This window comes from Chaetura pelagica, unplaced genomic scaffold (assembly GCF_000747805.2).
Source record: "Chaetura pelagica isolate M959 unplaced genomic scaffold, ChaPel_1.0 scaffold192, whole genome shotgun sequence".
NCBI lineage: Eukaryota > Metazoa > Chordata > Aves > Apodiformes > Apodidae > Chaetura > Chaetura pelagica.
Window position 1 is genome coordinate 1,567,173 of NW_009952570.1, and position 27,634 is coordinate 1,594,806.

The following is a 27,634-nucleotide window of genomic DNA, read 5'->3' on the forward strand; positions in this document are numbered from 1 at the left end:
AAATATGTAAGGGGTGAGTGTCAGGGAGATGGAGTTAGGCTTTTCTCAGTGATGACCAGTGATAGGACAAGGGGTAATGGGTGTAAATTGGAGCATAGGAGGTTCAAGGTGAATATCCGAAAAAAATTTTTTACTGTGAGAGTGACAGAGCACTGGGACAGACTGCCCAGGGAGGTTGTGGAGTCTCCCTCACTGGAGACATTCAAAACCCACCTGGATGCGTTCCTGTGTGATGTACTCTAGGTGACCCTGCTCTGGCAGGGGGGTTGGACTAGATGATCTTTCGAGGTCCCTTCCAACCCCTAAGATTCTGTGATTCTGTATATAGATATATATATTCTAGGAGGACTCCAGAGTGTTGAACAGTGCTGTTTGTTCCTCTTGGCTGATGGGAAATGACATAGAGAGTGAAAATTACTTACTGGGATCTCAAAAAGAATTCCATGGCAGAGTAAGAGTCTGAATGCAGCTTCCCAGTTCAGATGAGTGCCTTCAACTCTGGCCTTGGTTCATGGGTCATTTCAGCAGGGGATGCTGTTGGATCAGCCTTTGAAATCCATTTTCTCTTGCACTGAAGCTTCAGATGAAGATCATGAGTGAGTTTCAGATTGCTTATGTAGCACCAGCTCTAAGTTAGTTTTAAATCTTGTTTCCAAGTATCAATATAGTGTAGTTAACTTCTGGAACCTAAAGCTGCTCCCAGATGCCTTATGGCTTCTTAAGAGTGTGTTCCTACTGCTGTGTCCCTGCTGTGACTTGTGGAAAATGGATGCCAAGATGTCTTTTGGTGAATGATGTCTTCAGAGTTGTGGGGAGCTAGTGTAGGAAACAACCATTTTTGATAGAAGGTTCTGTGATTTTTTCACAGGCTTCAATCATGCATTTTGATTATCTCTTTCCATTCTGCTGAAAATTCCTAATTGAACTAGGCACACTAAGTTGGTGTGTGCCTGAGCACTGATGGATATTCCTGCCAGTGTGCAGGTGACTTTGTGCAACAGAGCACTGGGAAACAGTGAGGTGTGGGGTTTGAGAGCCACCAAGTCAGCCAGCTCCCAGGCTCCAAGGCAGATGGTACTTCTTTTGGAGGAGGTAGGGGAGGTCTCACCCTTTTCTCTTTCCCAGCGCAGTGGAGGAAGGTCAGCAGAGTGGCTGCTCTGGACAGCAGCTCTCTTTCAGGTCTGGGGTATATGGGAACCTGCTCTTCCGTAGCTGATTTGTGAGTAGAGGCATCACCAGGCCCTATGATCTCTTGGGCCTGTTTGAGGATGGCTCAGTCTAGCAAGAGAGCATGTCTTGTCAGATGGATGTTTCTTCTTACAGGCAGCGTTGCTTTGCAAGGGCCAGCGTGTGTGGAAAGTATTAAAATCTGCAGCTGTTTCAAAAAGGGAAGACCCTCATTAGAAATATATATAGCATTTTAAAAGCAAGTTTAGTGCCCTGGAAAGGATTTCTAAAATGAACTAAACCCTGTGGATCCGTAAGAGTATTTATTTTGTGCTCTATAGTAGCCTGGCAGTGTACATGTTATACTGTGTTTCTAATTAGTTGATACTCATTTCTGACCTAACTGTTACAGTCTGAGTTACACTGAGACCGATGGTATGTTAAAGCTGTGTCATTTTCCTGGCATCAAGATACAGAATAACCTGTCTTACAAGATTGTCTGACCATTTATTTCCTGTGTTTTAACTGTGTGTTAAAGTGCATTGAGCTCTCTCAGAAAGAGGTGAGTTCCTGGGGACTGTTTCTTGGGGAGAGACGTAGATTTCTCGTGGTACTGAGGCATGACAGCACTTTTTTCAGTTCCTGGGCAATATCTTCAGTCAGTAATAGGGGGCTGAACCCTCAGCTCTGACTTTTCTGCCTTTTGTCTTTCTAAGCTCTTGAGATAGTTTTCATGTAGCTGTTGGTATTCAAAATCTGTCCTCAGCAAAGGAATCAAATTTATTTAACAAAGTAGAATGAAGTGCATGTGGATTAAATACATATCCTTATGTATGCATAGTATGTGAGTGAACATATGGGACTGTGTATGCTGGGATGTCAGTCTAGTTATAAAGCAGTTAAAGGGGAAAAAAAAGGCAGTGTGCGTAGATAGTTTTGGCACTCCAGCCCTGGGAAATGGCAGCCAGCCAGAAAGTACTGAGGCAGGGCCAAGACTATCTGGAGAATACCAAATGCTGAAGTTGGATCTAGCTCCTTCTTCTCTCTAGTTTCAGTCTTTACCCTGTGGGTGTGCAGCTTGCCAGCTTTGTGCCAGGTAAGAGCTGGAGCTGGCAGAGCTGGAGATAGTGCCAAATATTCTGTTGGGTATGAGCTTCTAATAAAATGCCAGTTAAACGAAAGGCACAATTATCCATCTGAAATCTGACCTCAGTGAGTTGAATTGTTACATTCCCCAAATCATTGTTAGACTTTAGAATGCTCGTTCAGTCTTAAGTTAATTATCTTTTTGGTATCATGATGGCACTGAAGACAAGGATAAAACCACACCCCAGTGTGGTTTGTGCATTGTGATGGTTTAATCTTGTTCAGTTTGCTTGCTTATTTTGAGTGAATTTGTGAAGCACTTCCAGCAGAGGGCACTATTATTATCGATCTCAAACTTCTGTCTTTGGTACGGGTATACAGTGGGGAGCATAAAAGATGTCTGTCAGTAAAATGTATGCTTCATCCCTCTCCCCTCCTTGTTTTGTAGACTATCATAAAAGAGGGGATGCTGATGAAACAGACCAGCTCCTTCCAGCGCTGGAAGAGACGATATTTTAAGCTGCGCGGACGAACTCTCTACTATGCAAAAACTGCTAAGGTAAGGTCTTGGAAATACATGTGAGTCCAAGGGAAGAAACTCAGTGGTGGAGCTTTTGGAGGTAGATGGGTGTCTGTGAGAAGGCAGGAAAGGGCATGTACTTTGAAAGCACACGTCTACAGGTTTTTTAACTACTACAAGGTCCCTGTGTTTTGCCTCACACTTGGAAATCCTTGTTTTTTAATCATATGCACCTGTTATGGTGATTTTTCCACCTTTTTTTCCACCTTGGTACATTTTAGTAGGGAGTGGGCACTGAAGCAGTAGAAGCTGAAAAAGAAGGGAGAAAATATGAATGAGAAGAGGAAATGGAGGAGATGAGCAAAGCTAGAGTTTGTCAAATCAGTGCTGCCATGCATCTGGCTTAGTACATTGATAGTCAGCTAGATATAAATCTGTCCCCTTTCACAAGATCAAAGCCTGCAATTATTTTATTTTTTTTTCAATCAATCCCTTAATAAAAATGAAGTCCTGGTGTTCACTGAAGGCAAGCAAGTACAAGCCACATTGCATGGAACTAGACTTCCAAGTCCTTCATGTTGGAGGGGCTGGGCCTTTCTTTCAGATCACTAAAGGCTGTGCTGGGTAGACATACAGGCATGTCCCTTTAGATCTGCTGCTTATATATTGGAGTCAGTAATTCACTTGGGTTTTGAATTTTTTCTTTCCAGTCCATTATTTTTGATGAGGTGGATCTGACAGATGCCAGTGTGGCAGAATCCAGCACTAAGAACGTCAACAACAGCTTCACGGTGGGATTTTTGCATTATTTGCGGTTCTTGTTATAGCTTTGCCTCACATCCCTTCTCTTTTGCTGAGTTTAAAAATATCTGAACAATCTCCACAGCCTCTTTAGCTAAAAGAAAAAAAAAAAAAATAATTAAAAATCACAAAGTTATTTTTCCTTACAACAATCTTAACTCATCTCCATGCATACGGGAAATCTCTTGGGTTGCTATGTATGGTGCTAAAACTTGGCATTTTTCTTACCTGTAAGCTAGGGGGGATTGATAGAATCCATTTACACAGTGGGACAGAAAATATTTTTCTGCTGAGGGAGTTCGGGGTGATGTTGATGTTTATGCTGGAGATCTTGCTAAAGGAATTTAGTTTTCCCTTCAGACCTCAAAATATGTAAACTTCTGTCTCTGACTTCATTTCTATGTGGCTGTATGTGTGTTTATATGTGCACACTATATATAGTGGCAAAGCAAAAGGAGGAGCAAAAAAAAAAGCATCACAGAAATAACTGTGGAATAACTTTGGGATGCTAGTTAAATGTGGAATATGTGCTAAATATGTGCAGTCTGAAAACATGGTGGTGTCACTGCTTCCTTTTCTCCAGGCTTAGGAACTGGGAGAAAAAAAAATACCGTATTTCTGAGGTGCAAGTGTTCCCCGAGCTCCATTTTGGGGGAAGTGCCTGGTGTGCAGAACGAAGCCATTAACAGCAGTCAGGCAGAGTGGGAGTCAAGCAGCAGTGTGAGCTTTGGGGCTGGCTGACAGCAGTAACCAAAGAGCTCAGAGGGAGCAGGGTATGGAGGAAGGAGGCAGTGTTGGTCTAAGGCAAGGTGAAGGGGGGAGCAATCCTGGTGGAGGGAGGAAGGTGATCCTTCAGGATGGTGACCTGCAGGTGGTGACCATGGCTGAACAGTGCATCCTGCTATGCAGCAGGAACCACCCACTGCTTTCAACACCTAGCAAAGGCCATCTCTGCTGTGTAGCTGTAGCTTTTTGCTTTGCAGTGCCTGTGCAAAGCAGCTATGGTGCCCTCTCTGTGTCCAGATAGAAAACCCCAACACTTCCTCCAGGTTTGAAAACACTCTGCATACATAACTGGACAAGTAGGAGGCACATTTGGGTCTGATAGTAAATATCGGTATCATGTTTTTCTGTGTGTGCAGAGAGAGGATTCTGCAGTGATTTCAGTAAGGGATGCATTTTCAAGCATGCTAAGTTATTTACCTGTTAATAGAGCATTTATTCTTGGGTTTTGCATCAGTTTTCCCAAAGGTAAAGAAAGCAAATGTGCAGTTACTTTTTTCCTCATTATTATAGTTGGGAGAAGTCTCATCTGTGTCAGGCACACTGTGTAGAGGCAGGAGGAAGCTGTGTGTCTGTTCTCTCAGATTCCCTCTGAGTCCAACAGTGAAGAGTTACTTCCATGACTATGGTATCAGACACTGCCAGTCCCTGCCCTGTAAAAAATAAAGGATTACTTTGTGATTCAAGTACAAGATACAGTTTGCACTGAGGGCTGATGATTCTAGCATGAGGCTCAGGTAAACTTAAAAAAAAAAAACACAACCCAACCATCTGTCCTCTGAATTTCTGTTTACTCTTTCTGTCATGGCTTACAGAGGGGTTTGACTGTGGTTTACCATGAGCTATAAAAACACTTAGAAAATCAAAAGGTTGCCTAGTCTTGCTGCTGTTTGGTCTGCCACATCACTGCTGTCAGTGCTTTCAATTCCTTGCAGTCCTGCCATTTGCTCTTGGTTTTCTTTGAGAACATTCTGTTTCCCTCCTGTATCTCACCAGCTTGGTTCCTTTTTAAAATTCGGAGTACTTTGATAGTGAGACTCACTATTAAGGTTTTTATCCTAAACTGGAAACATCCAACCCTTGGTGTTCTGTAGCAGAGGCAGTTGTTCTGGAGTTTTAGACGATCTGATATTCTTTTTGTTTCTGTGTTTTCTTTAATGAAGACTGGTAGTTTTGGGTTTATGAAAGAGCAGATTCTGTAGGTTGGGTCAGATGAGCAACAGTCCTTTGTTGCTCACCAAGAAGGGGGGGGGAAAGAAAAAGACTAGAAAAACCATGTAGGATCAATGTGGATCCAAAGCAAAGAGGTAATAAGGGGTGACCAGTCAGAGGAGAAAGTGGTGAAAGGGCAGTGAGGAGCCACACGGAGAGAGAAGGAAACGAGCATGGAGCCAACAAAGGTTATGTTGCATAAATAGAGGAATAAGGTTAAAGATATAGCTGTCAGTAAACCTTCTACATAGAACACAAGTCTGTCAGCTAATTTGATTGCTCTCAGCAGGCAGGAGAGAGAAAAGTGAGTATTAAGATGCAGCATTTTGCCTCTAAAAAGCAGAGTGTGTAATACGGGTTCCACTGCTGTTCACGTAGTTGATCTTGCTTAGATTTCTTCAGTGAGTGCATCCTGTTTGCAGTGGGGACAGTTTCCAGAACTGGTACCCAGAGTTAATGGGGAGATGACTATAGAGTGGGCTGGGCGCATATGAATAAGGGACATCTTTGCACTTAGGATGTTGTGCGGCTCTGTCCCCTGAGACATGTAGGGGAAAGCTTTATGTTCACATGTTGTTCCTTGAGGCCATGTAGTGTGGCTGCAGAGTTATTTAGCAGGAAGCCTCTGGGAACAAATCGTAGCAGCCCTATGCCTGGCCTTCCTTCTCTCAGGATGACTGTAGATATCATAGGAGCTAGTTCTGGCACATAACTGCCATTTCTGTCCTTCAGAGTCATGTGTAACCATGTTGTCCTGGTACTCATTTATTTCAAATAGTGTTGTCATCTTTTAACATGGATTCTTGCTGTCATTGTGTGCCTGCAGATGTATTCCTTATAAAATAGAGGTTGTCAGCATTGGATGGGTGAGGTCAAACCCTGACCCTAACTTCTGAAAAGAGCTTTCCCAACTGTACCTTCAAAACCTCTTGTGATTTTTAAAAATCAGATGGTTTGGAATCACACTGGATGCATTGGGGCTTCCCAGTGAGACTTCAGCTGTTCCTGTTAACAGTTTTTTCTTGGACAGCACAATTTCACAGTAATTTGGTTGGTTGATGTGCCTCTCTAATGCCTGCAGTTGCTCCAGGAGCACTGAAACAAAATAAGTGATGAGGATGAGTTCCATACTTTGAAACTGGAATATTTTTTTTCTGTGGATCAAGCCAGCAAACCTGGGGTTTTGATACACTTCTCTCAAAATGGCTGCTTTACCCATCATGTGGACCTAAACAATCCAGCACCCCTATTCTCTCCTACAGAGCCTGTAAGGTTTGGGGGACTCACTCTATGGACCGTTGCTCAGGTCCACACTTTGCCACCACAGCTACCCCCTTAGGAGTCTTTGAAAGGACTTTTGCTCACCTGCTTAGGCCCATTTTTGTAAACGTTTACATGGTGAACAAGTTCTTTTCTAGAAGGTGCCAACTGAATTAAGCCCTCTGCCTTCAGTGCAATTGGCACAGCTGCTGGAGTGAGTCTATCAGTTCATTGACCCTTTTCCGGCCTTGTACAGGATTTATATAAAGGGGAGAAAAAATTCTAGAATATGTGTTCTTCAATACTAAAAAAACCCACCTGCCATCAACAGGAGAGGGCCTAGGAAGGACATCACATCTTTCCAGGCACATCTTTTGTGTTTCAATATGATTTGCACATGTTTTTTTGGTAAATGTTTTCCATTTATTGCTAGCAAATGATGGTGTGGTTGTGTGGACTTTCAGCCTCATTCACATAACATGGATTACAACATTCCCTTCCCAGCCCATCTTATTTAGAACTTTGAGATCCCATAAGAGAAAACTCCTCCTTGTGGAGAGAGATAGAAGTTGGTTGATTTCTTCTTTCTGATGCTTTAGTGGAAGTGAAGCTTGGTCAGAGACTATTGTTGAGGACCAGGAGCCATGCTATTGACCCCTCCTCCACAGTTAAAGCTTTTTCACTGAAAGAGGTGGAGCTTGAACTCCTGAGCTCCTGTAAACCCTTTTCTGTTGGGAAGTACCTCTCAGTTTAGGCGCAGACAGGAAGTAGCATATTATTGCAGGCAGCGCCTGCCTCTCCACCGCGATCAGAAGGAAGCTTGTCCCAGCTCCTCCTTAAGTAGACAGCTAATCAGCTTGTGGCAAGTGTAACATAGCTCAGAAAGACTGACCACAGAGGGGACTAATCCTATTAATAGCATGTCAAGCAATCTGTTTAGGTTTTTTATTTCTGAGGGAGTTGGCTGCTCTGGATGCTAGCTTAGAGGAAGATTAAAAGCAAAATGTAAGAGCAGGAGTCTGAGTTTTCTGGACTGGATGTTGAGAAACATGCCACCTGTGCCAGCATAACAGATCAGCAGGATTCAGATTCGTTGCAGTAAGTTTGCTACAAGCTCTTACTATTCATATGTTCTCTACTGTGTGGATTTAGGCCGATAAGTTTTCCGGTATCAGAGTAAAGGGAAATGTGCTTGTGGTGGTGTTGAAAGTGCTGCACCCATCAGTTAAGAAATACTGTTTATTAGCTGGTGATTCACCCTAACCAGTGTCCCAGGAGAGAGGAAGTTTTGAGATTAGAGTAATACTTCTCTTTCAGAGCTCTTGCATGACTGGAGGCAACAATGGTTGTGGTAGGTTGAGGAACAGGGAATTTCTGGTACTCCTGAAAGAGAGCCTGCTGTCACTCTGAGAAGCAGCATGGATGTCATTCTCCAGCCAAGTGGAAGTCTGAGGTGCGCTGCATTTTCTGTTTTTACCTCCTTGCTACTTAGTACTGGCCTTTTCCAGGAACTAAGGTGCCACTTGCTGTCTTGTAGAATTTTATGTGACTGTCTGGTCTCCTTCAGACTGTGTATTTTTGCTGTATTCTCCCAGGGCTTGTTTATACTGTGAAGAAATAGCATGAATCTTCATTTTGAAGTAATAAACCTTTCCTGAAAACACAGGGCAAAGAGCTTGAACTTTAAAAAAAAAAAAAAAAAAGATAAAAGTGCTGAGGATGCTTCCAGGAGGGGAGAGTACATTGTTGATGTCTGCTAATTCATTCCTCAATGAAGTGAAAGTGCCTTTGCTTTTTCCTTGGTTTTGTGTTGAGTTAATTTTTTAGTATTCGTGCTTTTGTTGTGAAAATACATCCTTTTCAAAAGAGAATGGAGTGGAGTCTTCTCTGAAGAGTTTGATTTTGAAAGAGTGATTAGAGCTGCTGGAGCTCCATGTCAGGCAGAAAGTCTGCTGCTCTTGTTTAGCACCCAAGCTGTGTGCCTGTAAGGCACTGCTGAAACGAGAGGAACCCAGATCAGAGTTTACTTGTGCTGGTTTGAAATACAAGCTTCAAGAAAGAGCATGTGACTTATTTTTAGGAGGAGAAAGAATATAAGAACTTTAGTTAAAAGCTCAAACCAGGACAAGAAGTCAGACTTGGACTTCGAGCTTGGGCCGATCAGGGAAATCTGCGTGGTTTGCCACTTGCACAGGTTCTCCGAACTGCCGCAGGTGCCCTCAGCCCTTCGATAAAAGTTGGGCTTCAGCACAAGCTGCAGAGAGTCCAGGCTTCCTACTGAGGGAGAGGATCTTCCTCCCCTACTTCCTCAGCACGGGGTGAGGGACCTAGAGGGAAGACATCAGAAGTGGGCAAAAAGACTCACTGATCTGGGGGTGTAGTTACTCAAGGGGAGTCAGTGAGTGTCTCAGTTCCTCACCCCACCCCTCGTACACAGCTGCAGGTTGCCATAAGGGTTTGGATACAGGAAAGATTAGAAAAGTGAGTCTTGTGAAAGGCATGGTTCTTCCCCCTCCTTTTTAAACTCTTCTCTAAACTGGACAAAATTAAAGTGCAAGTTATACTTTGCTGGGGCTTGTTGTCTGTTCCACACCCATGTGTGTACACATTCAGGGATTGTACACTCCACTAGTGCTCTTACTCTGTTTATATTGGCAGCTGTCAGAATTTCGTTTATAAGCGACTGAAAATATGACTAGAGCCATGAACTGCCATGTCCAGAACTGCTCTGTTTTTCCCCCCCTCCCTTCATTAAGTGTAGCTTGGTCCCCATTTCCTGTCAGAACCGCTGCTGTTTCAAAATACTTTGCTATTTTCGTAGTTTGTAATCCAGACTTCAGTGCAGTTTTTTCTGCTTGAGAAAAGGTCCTTTGGTAAACAGACTGAGTCACTGTAAGTCAGTGAAAATAGTTATTTAAAATCCTTTCCTGTCAAGGATTTTTAGGACTCTTGATCCAGTCTCCTGCAGGAGCTGGTCTGATTGCTTAAAAGAAGGAAAAATCTGGAGAAAAAACATTGAAGAGAGGATAAACATGAAAGAAGAGTTACAGAAGTGGCTGTGCATTAAGAGATCTGGCAATTGCTACTGTACGATACCAGGATGACCCCAAAATATGCTAGGAGCATTTGAGAAAGATGAAGCTACTGTAAGAGAAAGAGGTCAGGCTGAGCTTTATGAATTTTACTGTGAGACAGTAAATTTTACTGTGAGACAGAGATGGAGAGTTAGGAAGTGAAGACAACTGTTTGTGAAGAACTTTTGTTTCCCTAGAGAGAAGTTTACTGCTTTGAAATTAGTGTCTGTTCTTGCCCTTGTGTCTAAACACTAGGAGCTTTTCTTGCATAATCTCTTTGTTCTTTGTAACCTTCATGGGATGTTTGCTGTTTTATTTACCTTCCTGAGCACTGCTGCAGATTCCACTTCCAGGTGAGGACACAAAGGGAGAACAAGGTGTGGTAAACAGGAGGTTACTTGAGAACATGATGTGTTTATTTTTACATGGGAGCTGCTCTAGAAGAAAAAGATTTTTTTTTTATATACACATCTTTACTCTGGTCATTTTGACAGTCAGGGAGAGGTTTGCTCATCTACACTCGCAGAAATGAGGACTTCCCAGTTGTGGTGCTTATGATGGTTTCACGGTTCTGGTGTGTGAAACAGGGACTGATCTTTGCCTGATGAACCAGTTGGAAAGCTATTGGATTCTTCAGGCTGTTGAAAACTATTAATTTCCTTTCATGCTCACTACCAGCCTCCTTTCAGCACAGCTGAGGTTAGAGGGCTGTGAGAAGCTGTTACCAACAATAAACTGTCAGTAACAGGTTGTTTTCCTACTTGTATACAGGGACTTTTATTGCTCAATCCTGTGATTTATTAGCTGCTAGCCTTGATATGTGTGAGCCCACTCAGGCAGCAGCTCTACCACTGGGGAACATTGACCTGCCCCTCTGTTCTTCATGGGTTTGCTTCTGTTTGAGTGAGTAGGAAGGTTTCTCTGAAGTACCCTTTACCTTCCCTAACCTTCAGCTCTTTCTTTAGAAAGTATACTTTGGTTTGAGGACTCTCTTCCTGGCAGGACCACATCCTTTGGAAAACAGCTGAAGAAGGGATGCATTTGTGCAGCTGCTGCATGTGAGGTGGGCAGATAATAGAGCTGTGCTCAGATGCTCTGGCACTTGGCACGGTGGCCCTATCACTTCCTATTTGGTGCCACTCCACCTGAATGTGGATTTCTGGTGATTAATATGCACGAATCACCAAAGTTGTCTGCATTTCTTATCTTCTGGCAGTTGCAAAGATCTTCATGCATACTCTGGATTTTGACAGCTATTAAGTGGTTGCAAGAGTCCTAAAATCCTCTCCTTGTCTCTGCTCCTCTTACCAATTTCCAAGAGCAGAATTGTGCCTTGTTTAGGAAGCATGTAGGAATGTGACCCTGGTATGAGAAACGATCATTTTCCCTGGAAATGCTCTGTCTGATCTGCTTTCCTGCTGCAGCATCAGGGAAGATAGGGAGTGGAAGAAGGCACAGATGGAGGGGTCAGCATGAGCTGAACTCGCCCTGCGGGCACAGCAGGAAGTGCCAGTGGCAGTACTCAGAGATGTGGTTATGCTGTGCAAACCCCTGGTAGATGAGGTGTTATCACCAGGCCAAAGAACCTCATCATGTAAAATTACGGCATTGTGATCCAAGGGCTGGAGCAGCTCTGCTCTGGAGACAGGCTGAGAGAGTTGGGGCTGCTCAGGCTGGAGAAGAGGAGGCTCCAGGGAGACCTTATAGTGGCCTTCCAGTGCCTGAAGATGCTACAGGAAAGCTGGGAAGGGGCTTTTTATAAGTGCCTGAGTGAGAGGACAAGGGATAATGCATTAAAACTGGCAGAGGGGAGGTTTAGATAGGACAGTAGGAGGAAATTCTTCGCTATGAGGGTGAACCTCCCTGGTGGTGTTCAAGGAAAGGTTGGATGGGGCTCAGAGCAACCTGGTGTAGTGGGAGGTGTCCCTACCCATGCAAGGGGGTTGGAACTAGATGATCTTTAAGGTCCTTTCCAACCCAAACCATTCTGTGATTATGTGACATGATTCTATGGAAATAGCACTGAAGGAACCGCACCATGAGCCATACCTATTTTCCTGTGGAATTGAGCTGTCCTGAATATTACAGGCGGAAAATCAAGGTAAAACAGCCAGTGGAAACTGGTGATAAAATACCTGGTCTAGTTTGGGAACTTGTAACTTTGAGGAATATCTTGTTACTGCTATTTTTTAAAAAGGCAGAATTTGGCACAACTGTAAGAACATTAATGACTTTTTTTATTTGGTGGAAATGAGTTTCCATTGGTGGAAAATGGTAATCTTAGCAGGAAATAAAGATCTTTCACTATAAAGATGAATATGAAATTGATGCATTTCTCCAGTGACATATGAAAAGCTTCTTCGTTTGTTCCCCTTCAGGGTAGCATCCAGATTTTGAGGCAAGAGAATTGATGCAATTCTAGAGAGCAACAACTGACCTCTGCAGTGAGTTAATAGGGTGGAATTTGTTGACAGAACTGGGTGAGAGATGAATTGCAAATCAGAAGAGGGGTCTTGTCTGTGGAGAAATGCAAGCCTTGGTCCCTCATGAGTCTGAACATTAGATAGCTATATCATTTCTTTTCCAAACTACAGAAGGCTACTAAAATCATGCCAGCTTGCTGTCTTGGCTTTGCTGGCCTGCTGCTTAGCTCCAGATTGTTTCAGATGCTGACATCAACAGCATAGGCTTTTAAGATTTTAAGTGTAAGGGACTGGTTTGAGTAGGAAACTTGCATTTTCATTTTCCTTTCTTCTCCCCTCTTCACAGTTGTCTTTTTAAACTTGTATGTTTGCTGAGGGAATAGCACTTGCTTAGTCCACACTTCATCCATTTTGCCCTCTGGAGCTGAAGGGGATGAAATGGCTGCATCCTCGTTACAATCTCATCCAGTTTTCCTTCCTGAGTTTTTGGGTTCATGTCAAGCTCTTGGAATACCAAGAGCTTCCTCCACTCTATAAAAGCAGAGGCAGCAGTTAGCTGCAGGTGGTGGACATTTTCCTTGCCTTTGCCATATGTGAATAGACTGAAGTTTTTGCCTGCACCAGCTCCGTTCTTGCAGCTTATTCTATTATTTCTAGTTGTGGTTGGTAGGTCGTTTGAGCTCTAGAAATTCCTGTTGTCCCTGTACCCGAGTCATCAATTGTCTGAAATAATCCAGGATCTGTTTGGGGGATTTATGGGTAGCACCTTTGAACATAAGACTGTATTTGAACAGGATGTGAGTAAAAGGAAACAGTCAGAATGAGCAGGTGTTCTCACACACCCATTTTTGGCCACTCTGAGAAATGTATCACATCAGGAAAACTATATTTAGCAAAGTTGTATGTCCCACCCAACCTCGTGTCCCCACACAGCATTTCTTCAGCCAGCTCTGTGATTGGGCCAGTGTGATCTGAACTTGTTTTGCTGTCTTCTGTGGTCACTGAGCTCACCAGATCTACTCTGATAACAAACAGTCCCCTGGCATGTTTGGCCAGGCTGCCACTTTTTTTTCTGATAAGTTTCTGGGCAGCCAGAAAATGCTGAAGAAGGAAGTGAGAAGCGATGATAAAGTTGCCTTTGATGGCAACAAGACCAGAAAATGAAGCTTATGCTCTGGCTGTTGGGTGGAGTAAAGTTGCTCAGTAGAGCAAAACACCAAAGGGTGAAGTTTAGCAGATTTGTATTTAAAATTTGATCTAATATAAGGAGTCTTTTTTGGACTGCCTTTCTAATCCAGTTATTCACAGCTGTTTGTTAGGGAAGGACATCCAGGGACATCCAGTCCATTTTTAGAATGTGAAATGAGAAATTTTCTTGGGTTGGCTCTCTTGCTTGCCAGCTGGCCTCCTTTGTAATGTCAGTAAACTGGTGTTAGTTTTGGACAGGGGAATGTGGGTCAGTGTGAAGTGTGGGGGTTAACAGTTGGTAAGAGGGCATGTGCTGTATGAGGAAGAGACATAGAAGGTGAGATGACACTAAATTTTGCAGAAGTTTCAGGGGATCATCAGTATTTGCATAAGACAGCAAATGAAGGCATGGCTTTTTATAGATTTAGATATATTTTGTTTAGGTTTACAGTGAGCAAGCTTGAAAATGGAGACCTTCTCTGATAGACCTGAGATGGCTCATCTGTGTAGAAGGCAGTTGAGGGTAGTTGATTGTCACCATCATTCCAGAAAAAGACGTTTCTGGGCTCTCATATGCAGTGAGGAAGTTTGTAAATTAGGCTGTGTCCTGATTTGAAACATCTTCAAGCGTTCTTGCCATCCCCATCTGCCCTTACAGCTCTTCAAGATTGATAGGAGTGATTGGCAGCTTTTTTTTTGCCCCACCATGGCTGGTGTTGGTCATTGTTGCTGGTCAGTGTTAGGTCTCAATGGGCAGCATCCAGTTCCTACTAAGGAGTGAAATCTAAGGAACCACAGCCAAAAGTTCAATAGCATTTAAGATAAAAAAGTTTGTTAGTTTTGATATTCCCTTTTTAAGAAGAACAAGCATTTTGAATTTATGTAATTGTTTACATCTAGATAAAATTCTGAGCTGTTTCAGGGCAAGAGCATTCAGAGTGCTGCCAGCCCCCAACAGACCAAAAACATATGAGGTTATAAATAAATCTTAAAACTTTTTATTGTGTTTTTTTAAATTCCTACCAAGGCAGCCTCCATCCTAACTGAAAAGGAATCTGACCGTTGCTTTTGTGCTATCCGTTTATATGAGAACAAGAGGTCAATGGATGACATGACTGTTTTGTAAATTTAGAACAAATAAAAGGAAATGCTACTTCACCTAGTGCGTCGTCATCCTGTGGAATATACTGTTCCAGGATGTTAGTCAAAAGCTGGAGCCAGAACATGAAAAATAGCTGGACCATGCTTGTTTGTAGCCCTGCAGGGATAGCGGAGCCTCGTGCTCCAGAGCATTGGCTCATTGTGGCTGTAGCTGAGAGCAACCCCCCAAACTGCCTGACTGGGAAAGGACAGCTTTTCAAAGGGAAGGTTGCTGTGACTTTGTTTGAAGATGACAAGAATAATTTTTTTCATGTTGTTTTGTTGGGGTTGGTTTTTTTGTGTTTTTTTTTTATGTGAGATGTCAGGCTGCCCAGGGTGGTGGTGGAGTCACCAGCCCTGGAAGTGTTTAAAAGAAATAGAGATATGGTGCTTAGGGACATGATTTAAGCACTAAATGGGTAGATTTAGGTGGTGGTTGGTGGGTTTTGGTTATGGGTGGGCTTGATGATCTTCAAGGTATTTTCCAACCAGGATGATTCTGTGGTTCTGTTAGATTGATCATTGGTGTGGTCTGGTAAGGGCAGGGTATGTAATAGCCTTTCTCTCTCTTTTAGTGTCCTTCAGCTGGGGGATGTGTGGACTTGAAATCACTGGCTCAAGCAGAAGGAGGCAGAAGTGGCAGGACAAGTGTTTCTGTTCCCTGCAAGTACTAATGTCACTCTGCCTTCACTGGGGCGTCTGGATGCCTGCTGGCCATCAGCCTGCACAGGCAGCAGCTAGAGTGTCCCACACTCACCAGGTGCCCACTGGGGCTGTGTGTGAGCTGGGATGAAGGGAAAGACAGGTTGAAACGCCGTGCAGGAGGTGTCACTGTTAAAATGTTTCTGGATTCCTAGTTATCCTCATTAAAATGTTGAACTGTAACACCACTGCATGTTAATCAGAAAAACAGCTTTGTATGGTTTCTTAATTTCCTCCAAGGATTGTTACATTAGTTACATTAAAATCTTATCTGGCCTTCACAGTGAAGCCTGAACTGTCCCAATTTATCCTCCTTACAACAGGAGTGAGGCTTGAGATTGTATTATTTTATTTCCCATCTCTGATGAAACCACTAAATCCTAATGCAAATGGTGGTTTAAAAATAACTAATGGAGAATGTTCCTCACAAATTTATCTTGCACAAAATTGCATTTTATTTGCAGTTTTGCACTTACACAATAGACCCTTTATTTTCATTCTGTGACTGTCTGGATGGTTCAAGTATGAAAATCTTCTTGATCTCTTTGTTTGTCCTCTTGTCTTATAAACTGTAACTTTGTTCTTTGAACAGAGAATTGTCCAACACTGAATGTGGGGATTTTTAAGATGATTCAGTAGGTAGCTTAAGAAGGAATTGGTGAATTTCTATATTGAAGAATCTCTGCAGTGATCCAGGAAGTCAGTAGCCTCAGAAATTAATTTTTGTCAAAGGAGCATCTGCATTTCTGTATTTTATGCCGATATTTTAGATTTCATGTCTTCCAAGGTGATCAAGAAATGATACCATGTACTTGATACCATGCATTTGCCTTTTATTATTTCTTTTCCTAAAAAGACAAAAATAGGAAAAGGGACACTGGTGGATGGGAGTGTTCTAAATGGGATCCTAATTATAATAAATTGATTTTATCAACTATTCTAAATTATTTTTCCCCCACTGCCCACAAGCATGCCAGTGGCTTGTTGAATGAACTGGTGGTTCCTTATAAAAACTGGCTGTTTTTAAAGAGATGAAAAGTGCTTGGATGCTTCGTCCTAGAATGTTTGGACTTTGCATATGTGCTGTCGCAGAAGTGCAACTACAGATGTTCTTGGCTTTCCCAACAGAAAATAAGTGGGGCCCCTGCACTGCCTGAACAACTTCTTTGAACTTAGCTTTACTTTCAGAGAAAAAGCTTCCTCTTAGCAGGAATTCAGAGGTGTTGCTTTCTCTTCTCTCACTTCACATGAATTTTGGCAGTGGTGTTTCATGCTCTGTAAAAGGTTTCTCTGGCATAGTCTTCCTTACCTAGCAGAGTTTTTGATGGGAAAATAGCTAACCAACCTCTTTTCCAGTTTCCCAAGGAGAAAGAATTACTGCTGTGATTACCTTCTTTGGAAATAAATTTTATCAGAGCTGGAGTTGTTTAAAGAAAGAGTCAGGGAAGAGGGAAGAATTTTTTTTCCAAAGTTTTATATTTAGAAAAGTGTAAATATTTATTTTTGTTTGCTTACGATTGATACAGATCAGGTCATTTTGTCCCAGATAGAACACTCAAAGCCAGAACTGTGTTTCTAGTATGAATGGCCAGTTCCTGTTGTAAAAATGTATTTAGCTCCATTCATTGCCTGCTTGATGTGGCTGTAGAGCCCATCACAGAATCACCAAGGCTGGAAAAGACCTGTAAGATCATCAGGTGCAGCCTATGACCTAATGCCACCACATCAGCTAGACCATGGCACCAGGTGCCACATTCAGCCTTGCCTTGGGCCCTTGTCTCAGTATTGCAAATTTCTCTGGGTACAGTTAGTGTTACTACAAGGGAATGCTGATCTATCGCATGAGAAGAAAGCTGTTTTGAAAACTGAAAAGTTTAAAATAAAGCAGAAATGTGTATCATTTTGTTGGCATTGCATGCACGTTTCCTACTGCATGCTCCGATGCATGATATCAACTGAAATTTTCATATTCAACTTCCAAGGTTTTTATTTTTAATTCTGTGAATCATAATGAGGCAAGAAACAGCCTGGAAAATGGTAGTTAACAGGGGTGATGTCTTGGGGTGATGTGTGTAGGTTTTACTGTTCATAAAAAAATCACTGGTTGCATGCTTGCCAGAGCCACACAGGCTTCCTCAACTTGATACAGCCCTCGTTTGTTTTAATCTATTATTTCAGATGTTAGAGTACAATTCACTGAAAAAAACAGATGATGTAGATAATTTTTTTCATGCACAGAATGTAGAGGACAGGAGAGTCTGGGGGCTGGCAGTTTTTAGAGCTGACATAAAGAGAACCTTTTGATTTTTGTTAGTGGAGTTCAACCTTAATCCAGTTTCTCTTAAATTCAGGTCTTGTGAACACTTCAATATTGGTTTAATTTAAGTTGGATGGAAATCAGTACCGAGGCGTGCACAAGGAGACGGGGTAGTGAGATAAGATAACTACAGTGTGGGGAAGAAATACTTTTGTCTTAGCAAGAATAAAAGTTGATTTATAGTCAAGTCTGGACCCCAGCTGAACGGGCAGACGTGCGGACAGCAGATGTTGTCCTCCTCCTTGCAGCTTTTATTCCTCTCTGCTGCCACCATCTGACAAAACAGTAGAGCATTGGTGGAGACCTGGCTGCCTTCCTGGGCAGAGGGGAGTTTTGACCACCCTGCATGTCTTTTACTGATTTGTTAAGACGCTGGACCGGTTATTTAACACAGGGCAATTAAGGCATGGGACTTAACCCAGATAGTATTTTTAGACACAGGCAAACTCACTCACAACTTTAAGCTCCTAGTGGAACATTTGTTGGAATATTTGTTGGAATAACTTTTATGTAATAAATGTAGAACAAGCCCTCAGGAAACTGGGTTTAAAATGAGGTCATATAAATACAGTGCTTTCTCTTCTACATTGCTTATTTTATTTCCTTTCTAGATTATTTATTTGATTTGATTTCTCTCCTCCTCCCTGCTGGCTTGTCATGAGTCTAAACAGTTTTTTAGTATGATGCTATAAGTCATGTTATCTAATTTATTAATTGTGAGAAACTGATACATTATGGTTTTAATAAGATGTTTCAATGTTGTTGCCAATTAAAACGTCATTAAGTACTTAAAAAATCTCTCACAAGTTCTGCACATGTTATTAACTTTAACTGCTCTGTGCTTGATTTGTGTTGTAGTGTTATTTGGGTCTGAGAGATTTCTTTGCTCAGTTCAGTATTGGGAATGACAGCTAAAATCTCCGTGGTTATTTACATTTATTAAGACATTAAGGTATGTCATGGTGGAAGAAAAATGTGGTTGAAATGTGCAAATCACTTTTGTTGTGCAATTTATTGCCACTGAAAAGAGCTGCAATAAGTGCCACTAGTGAGGGTGTGTGTCTCACTGACATGCCCAGAATACACACTCTTCATTTTCTCTCACTCTTCAGATTATCACTCCGTGTCGGAAGCTTATCCTTTGTGCTGATAACAGAAAAGAGATGGAAGATTGGATTGCAGCACTGAAGACTGTACAAAACCGTGAACATTTTGAGGTAACAGAAGAATGTGTTCATGCTCTATGTCTCCTCCCCTAAGTAACAGCAGGTTTTGAGATTGGAGTCAACTTCCAGTGCAGTTAGGCCGTCTGGAAAAACTATCCCAAATACACTGAGGTAATCCTTCGAAGAATGCTTGTGGCTTTCTGTACTCTCCCTTGGTGTCTTTGAGAGCACTTGTCAGAGTAGGGTATGAAACACAGTTCTCCTCTCTTGTCTTTTCACTCTTCAGTTATCCTCCCTGTCCTCATTCACTTCTTGTCTGCTTGGTGTTCTGCTTACTTCAGTACATCTGTTTGCTCTCTGGGGTTGTACTTGGACCAAGACTGCACCAAAAGAAGCTGTCTTGTGTTTTACCCCCTCTGATGCTTGTTTCCTGTTGCTTTCTCCCTTATGCTGGCACAAGTAATCCTCAGCTACACAGTAAACCTGGCTGGGAAACTGATCTTGCTGAAAACTTAATCCAACAAAAAAAAAGTAATGGGGAAGGGAAGGACCTCCAGCAGATAAATTCTTCAGTTCATTTTCCTACACATGCTTGTAGTGAAACAAGGGTGGAAGGTAGGACAAGAATGGGAATGAAAGTGTGGCTTCTTCTTCAAGTATTGTCTTCTGGATTAAAGACCTTTCTGAGTTACAGCAATTGTGTATACATTCTTTTCTAGTAAAAATGTCCTGTTGCTGCCTTTCCCAACTGCACTGTGCAAGTTTTAGTTTTAAGGAGAGCCTTGTTGCTCTACTTTAGATTTGGCTGTAATGCTTTTATGTGATTAGTCTACCCAGTACAGCATGGACCATTTCTCAGGGATGCATAACTGGTATGCCTGCTCGCATGCTCGGCCAACGTACTGCAACGTCTGTCGGGAGGCGTTGTCTGGAGTCACGTCACATGGGCTCTCATGTGAGGGTAAGCCTGCTTTCTTCTCTCCGCTTTGGTTGTGTTGTCTTTAGAGCTCAGTGCTGTGCTCCAGGGATAATTTAAAGGGAATGTTGTTAACAATCCACAAAAAGATGGAGAAAAATGCTGCATAATAAACTGAGAGAGTTACAAACTGTACATGAATGACACTGGAGGTCTTTTCTGAACCTGATACTGAAAGCCTTTGCTACTGAATCCTTTTGGCTGCACAGAATTTTCCTGCAGAAGTCAAGATCAGGATCTTGGCATTTTGTAAAAGGTTAATAGATGTGATGATGTTCTCATGCTAGTTTTAGTGTTGCACCTGATAATCATATACTTGGTGATTATTTTTCCCCTGTATACCCAAATACTGCTATGTCTTCTTAAAAACATGCTTCTGAAGTGGATGGGTAGGTACTTCTGAGGTATCAGACTATTCATAAGATCAGTCATATTTGTAGGAACATTTTTGTTAAGTGCTTGAATACCAGGAGGTTATTCTGTTCCAGCTGTGGCACAGCAGACACGCTTGTCTACACACAGCTCATACTTCCAGTGTGAATGAGGTTAAATCCATGCTGTGTGAAAGGATGCAGGATTGTATGACTGTGTAAATCATGTCAGATTTAACAAGGGGATAACTCAGCTTTGTACAAGCAACTGTCGAAGGTGATGAAGCAAGAATTAATGGCTTGTCTTAACTTGGTAGGCTGCGAGCTGGTAGTTTGGGCAGTGCTGATGAAGATAGTGTGTGCCCATGCTTTCTTCTGGAGTCAAATATGTCACTTGGGAAAACTTTTGTACAGACTGCCACATACCTGTTCTGAGCAGGATTAATGTATTCTTCTCTTCCTCCCTAGTGTGCAAGTTTAAAGCCCACAAGCGGTGTGCTGTGCGGGCAACCAATAATTGCAAGTGGACAACTCTGGCCTCTATTGGGAAGGATATAATTGAGGATGAAGATGGGGTAGGTGTTAGTCTTAACTCTTTTAGACTTACCTTGAATGGAGTCACTGGCAGGTGCACCACAGTTTTCTTCACTGAAGAAATAGCAGTTTCCATATGTTAGCAACATGGGAGAGGCCTTTACTGTCAGAGCATGAGATTCTGTGTGAAAAGTTCAACCAGGGCAGCAGGGACTCCTTAATAGGACGAATCTCTGGCCATGGACTGGGGAGGTAAGGTTAAGTAATGGGGAATCTGGTCTAAATTTTGGCAAAAGAATAGTAAAGAAGTGGTTGGAAGAGCAGCATAACATAAGGGATGTCTGATGAAAGTCAGTGTTTCCTGGGTAGCCTGGGGTGAGTCACCTGGTCTCTTTGATCTTGAGTGTGATGTAAAATTGCCAAAAGAGGCCCTCATGTGTTTTCTGGACGTTGCTGTTCCTCCCCCTAAATGGTGCATATACAGACTTGCCTCTCTGTATGTCTCAGTGCCACAGAACATTCTGAGTCCTGGAGTTGCCCTTTGGAAAGTCTATGTTTCTTCTCTCCTTCTGTACCATTTGCAGATCTCGATGCCACATCAGTGGTTGGAAGGAAACCTGCCCGTGAGTGCCAAATGCACTGTATGTGATAAGACCTGTGGCAGTGTCCTACGTTTGCAAGACTGGCGCTGCCTTTGGTGCAAAGCCATGGTGAGTTTAATAAATGTGATCATTTCAGTAAAAGAAAAGTCTCTGATCGGCTCTTTGGGGGGTTCTTTTAATGACATTACTTAAAATGAAATCTCCAACCATGCTGATGGTGTTTCACAGAATCACACAGAATCACTTAGGTTGGAAAAGACCTTCAAGATCATCAAGTCCAACCATTAACCCTACTCTACAAGTCCAGCATTAAGCCATGTCCCCAAGTGCCACGTATAGATGACTTTTAAATGCATCCAGGGATGGTGACTCAGCCACCCACCCGCCCCACCCCCGCCCCGGGCAGCACGTTGCAATGTCTGACAACCCTTTCAGTGAAAAAGTTATTCCTAAAAGTCCTAAATTTCTTCCTAAAGTTCTTCCTGTTTGCCATGAAGGACTTTATTGTTCTTTCTCCAGCGGATGAACACTTTGCAAGAGATAGAAATTTAAATTTGTGCTGAAAAGTATCCCTGTAATACATAAAAGTAAAACCTGAAAAAACTATCTGGCTTCTCTCAAGCTCATTTTCTTTTGATAGTGAGCCTTCATAGAGAATCTGTTTTCACTGGCTATGAATCAATGCCTCAGGCATGGGAGGTGTTAATTCCATGTAACCCATTAAGGAGGCATTATTTGGCATTTCTACAAGCTGAAAAGGTACCAAAAAAGACAATAAAGAATACTGAGCTGTTTTAATAATAGCAGTTTCCCTTCCCATTGCAATAGGTTTCTGTTGCCTAAGCACTGCAATGTTACAGGCCTTGCTATGTTTCCAGTTGTCTATGAGATTAATTAAAGTAGTATCACAAAATACGTGTTTATAATGTGTGGGGTGGGGGGTTAAACCCAAGTCAAACCCTCTATTTTGCTGTATTCATGTACCAGAAATGACTGAAGTGCCCTACTCAGTATTTCCTTTTTTGGGTGGTTTTAATCATCCCTTCTTCTCTTACCTCTTGTATCCTTCATGCCTTTCTGCTTTATTTTTTGCTTTCTTGTTTTCTTTAGTTCCCAGCTTTTTATTTTGTTGCTACTTTTCATCTCTCATTTGAGGCTGGGATTTTGAAAGCAGAACACTGGAAGGCTCTCAAAGCCACATAATCTGTTACCTGGTCCTCTCAGCACTCAAAGTACTAGTCTCAGAAATTCAAATGGCAGAAAAAGCACATGCAAAAGGCAAGAGGAGAATGAGAAGACTGTGATTTAGATCATTCTTAAAATAACTTATCGATTGACTTTTCCTTGGATTCTCCTCCACTTCCTTTCTTACTCTCTTTTGTGACCTCTTACTGAGTGGCTTTACTAGTTTTACCACAGTGCTCAAAGGAGTCTGAATGAATGGTGTTTGTTGGTGTTTTCAGGTACACACAGCGTGTAAAGAGTTGTTGCCAAACAAGTGCCCTCTTGGATTGTGCAAAGTATCTGTCATTCCTCCTACTGCTCTGAACAGCATCGATTCAGATGGTGAGTTATCACCTGCAAGTTGTGCCTTCTTCATCTCAGTCAGAGTCCCTTCAGCTATTCATGCCAGACTGTCACCTGAAAATTCTGCTCTTTGGTGTTGCTGAAGTTCCAAACTGGAAAGTATCACTGAAGTATGGCAGTGACTTGTTTCCTTTGCTTTTGCATTCAGTTTATTACCCTGCAACATCCGTATTTGCTGAACTGCAGCTCTTAAAATTTATTGGGAGCTACTATATTGCAGAATCAGTTTGGGAAGGCTGGTGAAGCTGAGGATGTTGGCAGACTGCTAGGAGATGAGTGTGACATTTGGCAGCACGAGGTATGGTTCGTGCTGCAGACAGGGCTGTGTGTTTTGGGGGTTTATCCACTGGGTGCCATAAGCAAAAGAAAAATATCAGCTTCTTCATAGCTGTGCTGGGGTGTGGAGTGTTGGGTTTTTTCTCACTCCATCTCTGTGGGCAGCTTCACATCTCTTGGTTTTTCTTCCCATTCACTTCCCTTTTCTCCAACAGGTTTCTGGAAAGCTACTTGTCCCCCTTCTTGCACAAGCCCTTTGTTGGTCTTTGTCAACTCAAAAAGTGGAGACAACCAAGGTGTAAAATTTCTACGAAGGTTCAAACAGCTACTGAATCCAGCCCAGGTCTTTGACCTCATGAATGGAGGACCTCACCTTGGGTGAGCAGATACTCTGTGGAAGCACAGGTTCCTTGTAAACACTAGAAAAGTACAAGCAGTTTATTTGATTAGAAACTCATCCTCAAATATAACAAGGAGCGTCTTCCTCAGAGGAGACTGAAAACATACAAAGTTAGGAGGGGTTTTTCCCTCTCTGCATTCAGTGTTACGGATTAGCTAAAACCAAAAATGTTGTTGAAAAAGGTAATTATTAACATTCATCAGTAACAGCAGGACAGTGTGCTCCCCAGCAAGAAGACCAAGCATGGAAAGCTTCAATCCAGAAGAAAACTTATCAGCAAACAGAATTGTAACAGGCATCCTGATACATTGTTAACAAAAGTTAACTTGAGTTGTATTGGGTCAATGGAAAATGTTGTAGATAGCAAAGTAATATTGTGAAAATTAGATTTATCCAGAAACAACTTAACCTGGGAAGCATGTGAAACCCTTAAAGATTTTTACAGTGATACTGGGAAAACATCTCAGGATGCTTTTGGTAAAGTTGGTTCTGCCCTGTGGTCAATCTGACAAGTCAAGCATGTTTACCAGATTACACTAGAATATCTATGGATTAAAAAAAAAAAAAAGTGAGGGCTGTGGAATAAATTCCTGTAGTGTATTTCTGCAGCTCTTAAAAAAAAATAAAATACATTTGGTCTTTAATTTGTTCCCTCCAAATGTTTCTTAGTTGCATTGGATTTGAGTAACTTGTGTCAGGAATGGGTGATTTTTGTAATAAGAACCAACACGAGGTGAAGTTTCTTTGTATTTTTCTAAAGTCTGAGAATCAAACTGGTAAGTGCAAGGTACTAAATCTGAAAGTGTCCACTGTGGAATGAGTCACCATTAGGTTCTGCTTTTCTGAGAACTGGTATGGTTTCTTGCACTGGACTTGAAAACTGTGACATTCTGTCCAGGGAATGTGTTTGATAAATAAATTATAGAAAACTTTTAAAATTAAATAGTTTTTTATCTTTCTTTCGTTCCCCAGCTGAACTGACTGTAGAAAGCAATTTTGATTTTAAGCAGGAGAGAAGGCTAGGGAAGGAACCAATTATTTTCTCAGGCTGTGGTGCATACTTCTGAAACAGCTGCTCTTGTTTGCTTTCATAAAAAGGAAATGGTGGTACTTCTTAATAATTTAAATATTCTCAACTGGTGCTAGTCAAACTGTACTGTAAGATGATGTCATTTCTGTGATGTCATCATTTGAAATGACATCCAAAAAATGACATCATTTTCAGGTGTCAACAGCGCATGAAGCAATCAGGATTTCCATTTAGCACAGTAAATTCTGTACTACCTATTCTTAGGTAACAATAATTTTTAAAAATATGCAAAACCAAAATAAAAGCAGGCAAATGTTCAGTAAGAAGCACAGTTTCAAACGGCTTGAGGTGAGGTTGTTTTTAATATTGTGAAAAGGGTGAAGAGAGAGATTCACACTTGCCTTGCTGGTGAGTTGTTTGCCTGCCCACAGGACAGAGAAGGTGCCAGAGCATTGTTGGATGTTGCTCTCCCAGAAGAAGGGATAAATCCTCTCACGGTTGTCTGCTTGAAGTTCCCAGTCTTCAAGCTCTGCTTTAGTTGGTGTGACCTTGAGTGTGAAGGCAGTGGCATCAGAGCACTCAAACCAGCAGCAAATAACTAGGGTTAGGCTGAACACAGCAAATCTGCAAACAGGAGTTCATTCCATGGGTGATGAACTATGGCATGGCATTTTTCCTCTTCTGTTCAGACCAGAGTGCCCTGCTTTAGCAGAGGAGTATGTCTGGGACATATTTCTGTAGTGAATGCCGTTGTCAATTGCTTAGCTGAGTTTATAATCATGTTAATTAATCTGTAATGTGACAGGGGCCCATATTCATTGTGAAATCAGAACTTACTTTAAGCAAATATGCCATGTTACCTAGATTGGAATTGTTTATTGTTTCCTTCTATAACAGCTGATTGTTCTCTCTTGCCTTTTTTCTCTCCCTTCTTTGTAGTTTGCGCTTATTCCAGAAATTTGACACTTTCCGGATTCTCGTTTGCGGTGGGGATGGAAGTGTTGGCTGGGTTCTCTCCGAAATTGATAGCCTCAATCTTCACAAGCAGGTACCTGCCCAACAAGCTTGGTTGGATGGAAGAATGCAGGAAAAGAATGGCATGGGTTGAAGAGGACTTGCTTTGATCACGTGTAGTTTGCCCTAGGACTGAAGGCCACCACAGTAGTGCTCCTGCAGTAGTTTTCTGCAAGTAGCAGTGCCAGACTAATTCCTTATTCCTGTCTCCGTTGCTCCCCCACAACTCCCTTATCCAAGACCCAACTGCTGGAGTAGCTCTGACTTATTCCTGCTCCATTGCTGGCAGAGACCTATACTCAGAAAGGCATGTAGGTAGAAAACTGGGAGCTCCACGAGGGCAGTGATCCACATCTATTTCCTTGATTTCTCATGGTGCTGTTTCTGAGCCCTGGGATAGACAGAAGCTTCACTGGAGTAGAGGTGTCATACACTCTGTTTCCATTTTGTCTTGGAGACATTTTACACAAAAAGCAACAGCAGCACCTGATGGTTAAATAAAGACATCTGTAGAAGGGGTTACTTGTCATATGCCCCTCAAGATGGCAGCTGTAAAACACTCCTCTCAACTAACAACTTAAAAATAGAGAAAATTTGCCCTTACTTGCTTGCCCTTCTGGCTGGTTTCCCCACCCATTTACCTTCTCCTCCCACTGGGACTAGCAGTTGCTCAGTGAGTGGTCTGCACAAGTAGTTGGTCATGTTACCTGTGGCAATTTGTGGCTGCTGTTTTCCCATTTGAATATCAGTTTTGGTTTCCTTTGCTCGAATGCAGTGCCAGCTGGGAGTGCTGCCCTTGGGAACAGGGAATGACCTTGCCCGTGTGTTAGGCTGGGGCTCTGCTTGTGATGATGACACCCAGCTCCCACAGATCCTGGAGAAACTGGAGAGGGCCAGTACCAAAATGCTGGACAGGTGAGTAACCATCACTGACATCTTCCTCTGCTCAAGAATTGTGTGAAAATACCCTTCCAGGAGAACTGGGCAGCTCTTGGTTCTACCCAGCTGCTGAAGTTCTTACTACTGCCAGTTAACTTGTTTTCTTTGATAATCCTCTGTCACCCTTTAGCACCAGAAGGTGGTCTGGCTTTCTGTGTCACTGCTGCAGTCATAAAGAGTGAAATTTTCTGATGTCCAGTGTCCACTCTTGGGTTCCAGTGCTCTCATCAACTGGAATTGATAGCCTTGCAGTTGTGATTTATTTTTTAAACAAATTTTTTTCTTGGTAAATTTGAACCAAATGAGTTTAGCTTAGAAATGAAAATTGAATACAGAAATGGGCATCTTTTGCCTGGTATTGATATTGCCTATGTATCTTTGTATACTTAAAAAAGCTTCTTGTCTTTAGAGTTGCATCTTGGCATCTGTTACATTGGATCAAGTAATGCCCGTACAATTTCTGAGAAGTATAGAGAAGATCTTTGTGCTGTAGGATACTGGTTCATCACGTCAGCCCTTCATGTTCCTGCAGTTCAGCCTCTGCAGTTCTCTTGCAACCCTATGGCTTCCTCAAATCAGTCATGCCCCTGCCAAAGTGCAGTTTGTTCTTCTTGAGGTTCTAACCTGTTACATCCTTTGGATAAAGGAGGAAATCATCTGCCTGGTAGTGACAGCTGTGATGTCTCCTTGTCAACAGGTGGAGCATCATGGTGTATGAAACCAAACTCCCACGCCAGGCCTCCACTTCCACAGTCACTGAAGATTTCAGTGAGGATTCTGAGGTACCTCATAAGTTGCCAGAGGGCAGAGGACTGGGAACAGTGGCCTCAGGACAGAGAAGATAGGAGGCACTACTTGAGTTGAAATGGAGCAGGCCTGACCTGTGACTTGGGTGAAGCAGGAGCTACCACGATCCTGGGTCTTGAAGTCAATGAACTATTATGGAAAAAGGATGAAGGTTGGGGTGCCAGGGACAACAACCATAACGGGCAATGGGAAGAAAGTGCTTTGGAATAGATAGAGAGGAAATGATTGACTTCTAGTCATACATCATGCTGTTGAAATT

General features: G+C 42.3%; 1 protein-coding gene across 1 annotated transcript in view; it reads left to right on the forward strand.

The window, feature by feature from the left end:
- The first annotated feature begins 2,707 nt into the window (after positions 1 to 2,707).
- Positions 2,708 to 27,634, forward strand: part of DGKD (diacylglycerol kinase, delta 130kDa) — a 40,118-nt gene continuing 15,191 nt past the window's right edge. The window contains exons 1-11 of the mRNA XM_009993516.1: positions 2,708 to 2,812; positions 3,484 to 3,564; positions 18,786 to 18,890; positions 19,668 to 19,800; positions 20,655 to 20,761; positions 21,305 to 21,430; positions 22,786 to 22,888; positions 23,401 to 23,563; positions 25,555 to 25,663; positions 26,405 to 26,544; positions 27,266 to 27,350. Coding sequence (XP_009991818.1) covers positions 2,720 to 2,812; positions 3,484 to 3,564; positions 18,786 to 18,890; positions 19,668 to 19,800; positions 20,655 to 20,761; positions 21,305 to 21,430; positions 22,786 to 22,888; positions 23,401 to 23,563; positions 25,555 to 25,663; positions 26,405 to 26,544; positions 27,266 to 27,350 — 1,245 coding nt within the window. The 5' untranslated portion in view covers positions 2,708 to 2,719. The remainder of the gene's footprint in view (positions 2,813 to 3,483; positions 3,565 to 18,785; positions 18,891 to 19,667; positions 19,801 to 20,654; positions 20,762 to 21,304; positions 21,431 to 22,785; positions 22,889 to 23,400; positions 23,564 to 25,554; positions 25,664 to 26,404; positions 26,545 to 27,265; positions 27,351 to 27,634) is intronic.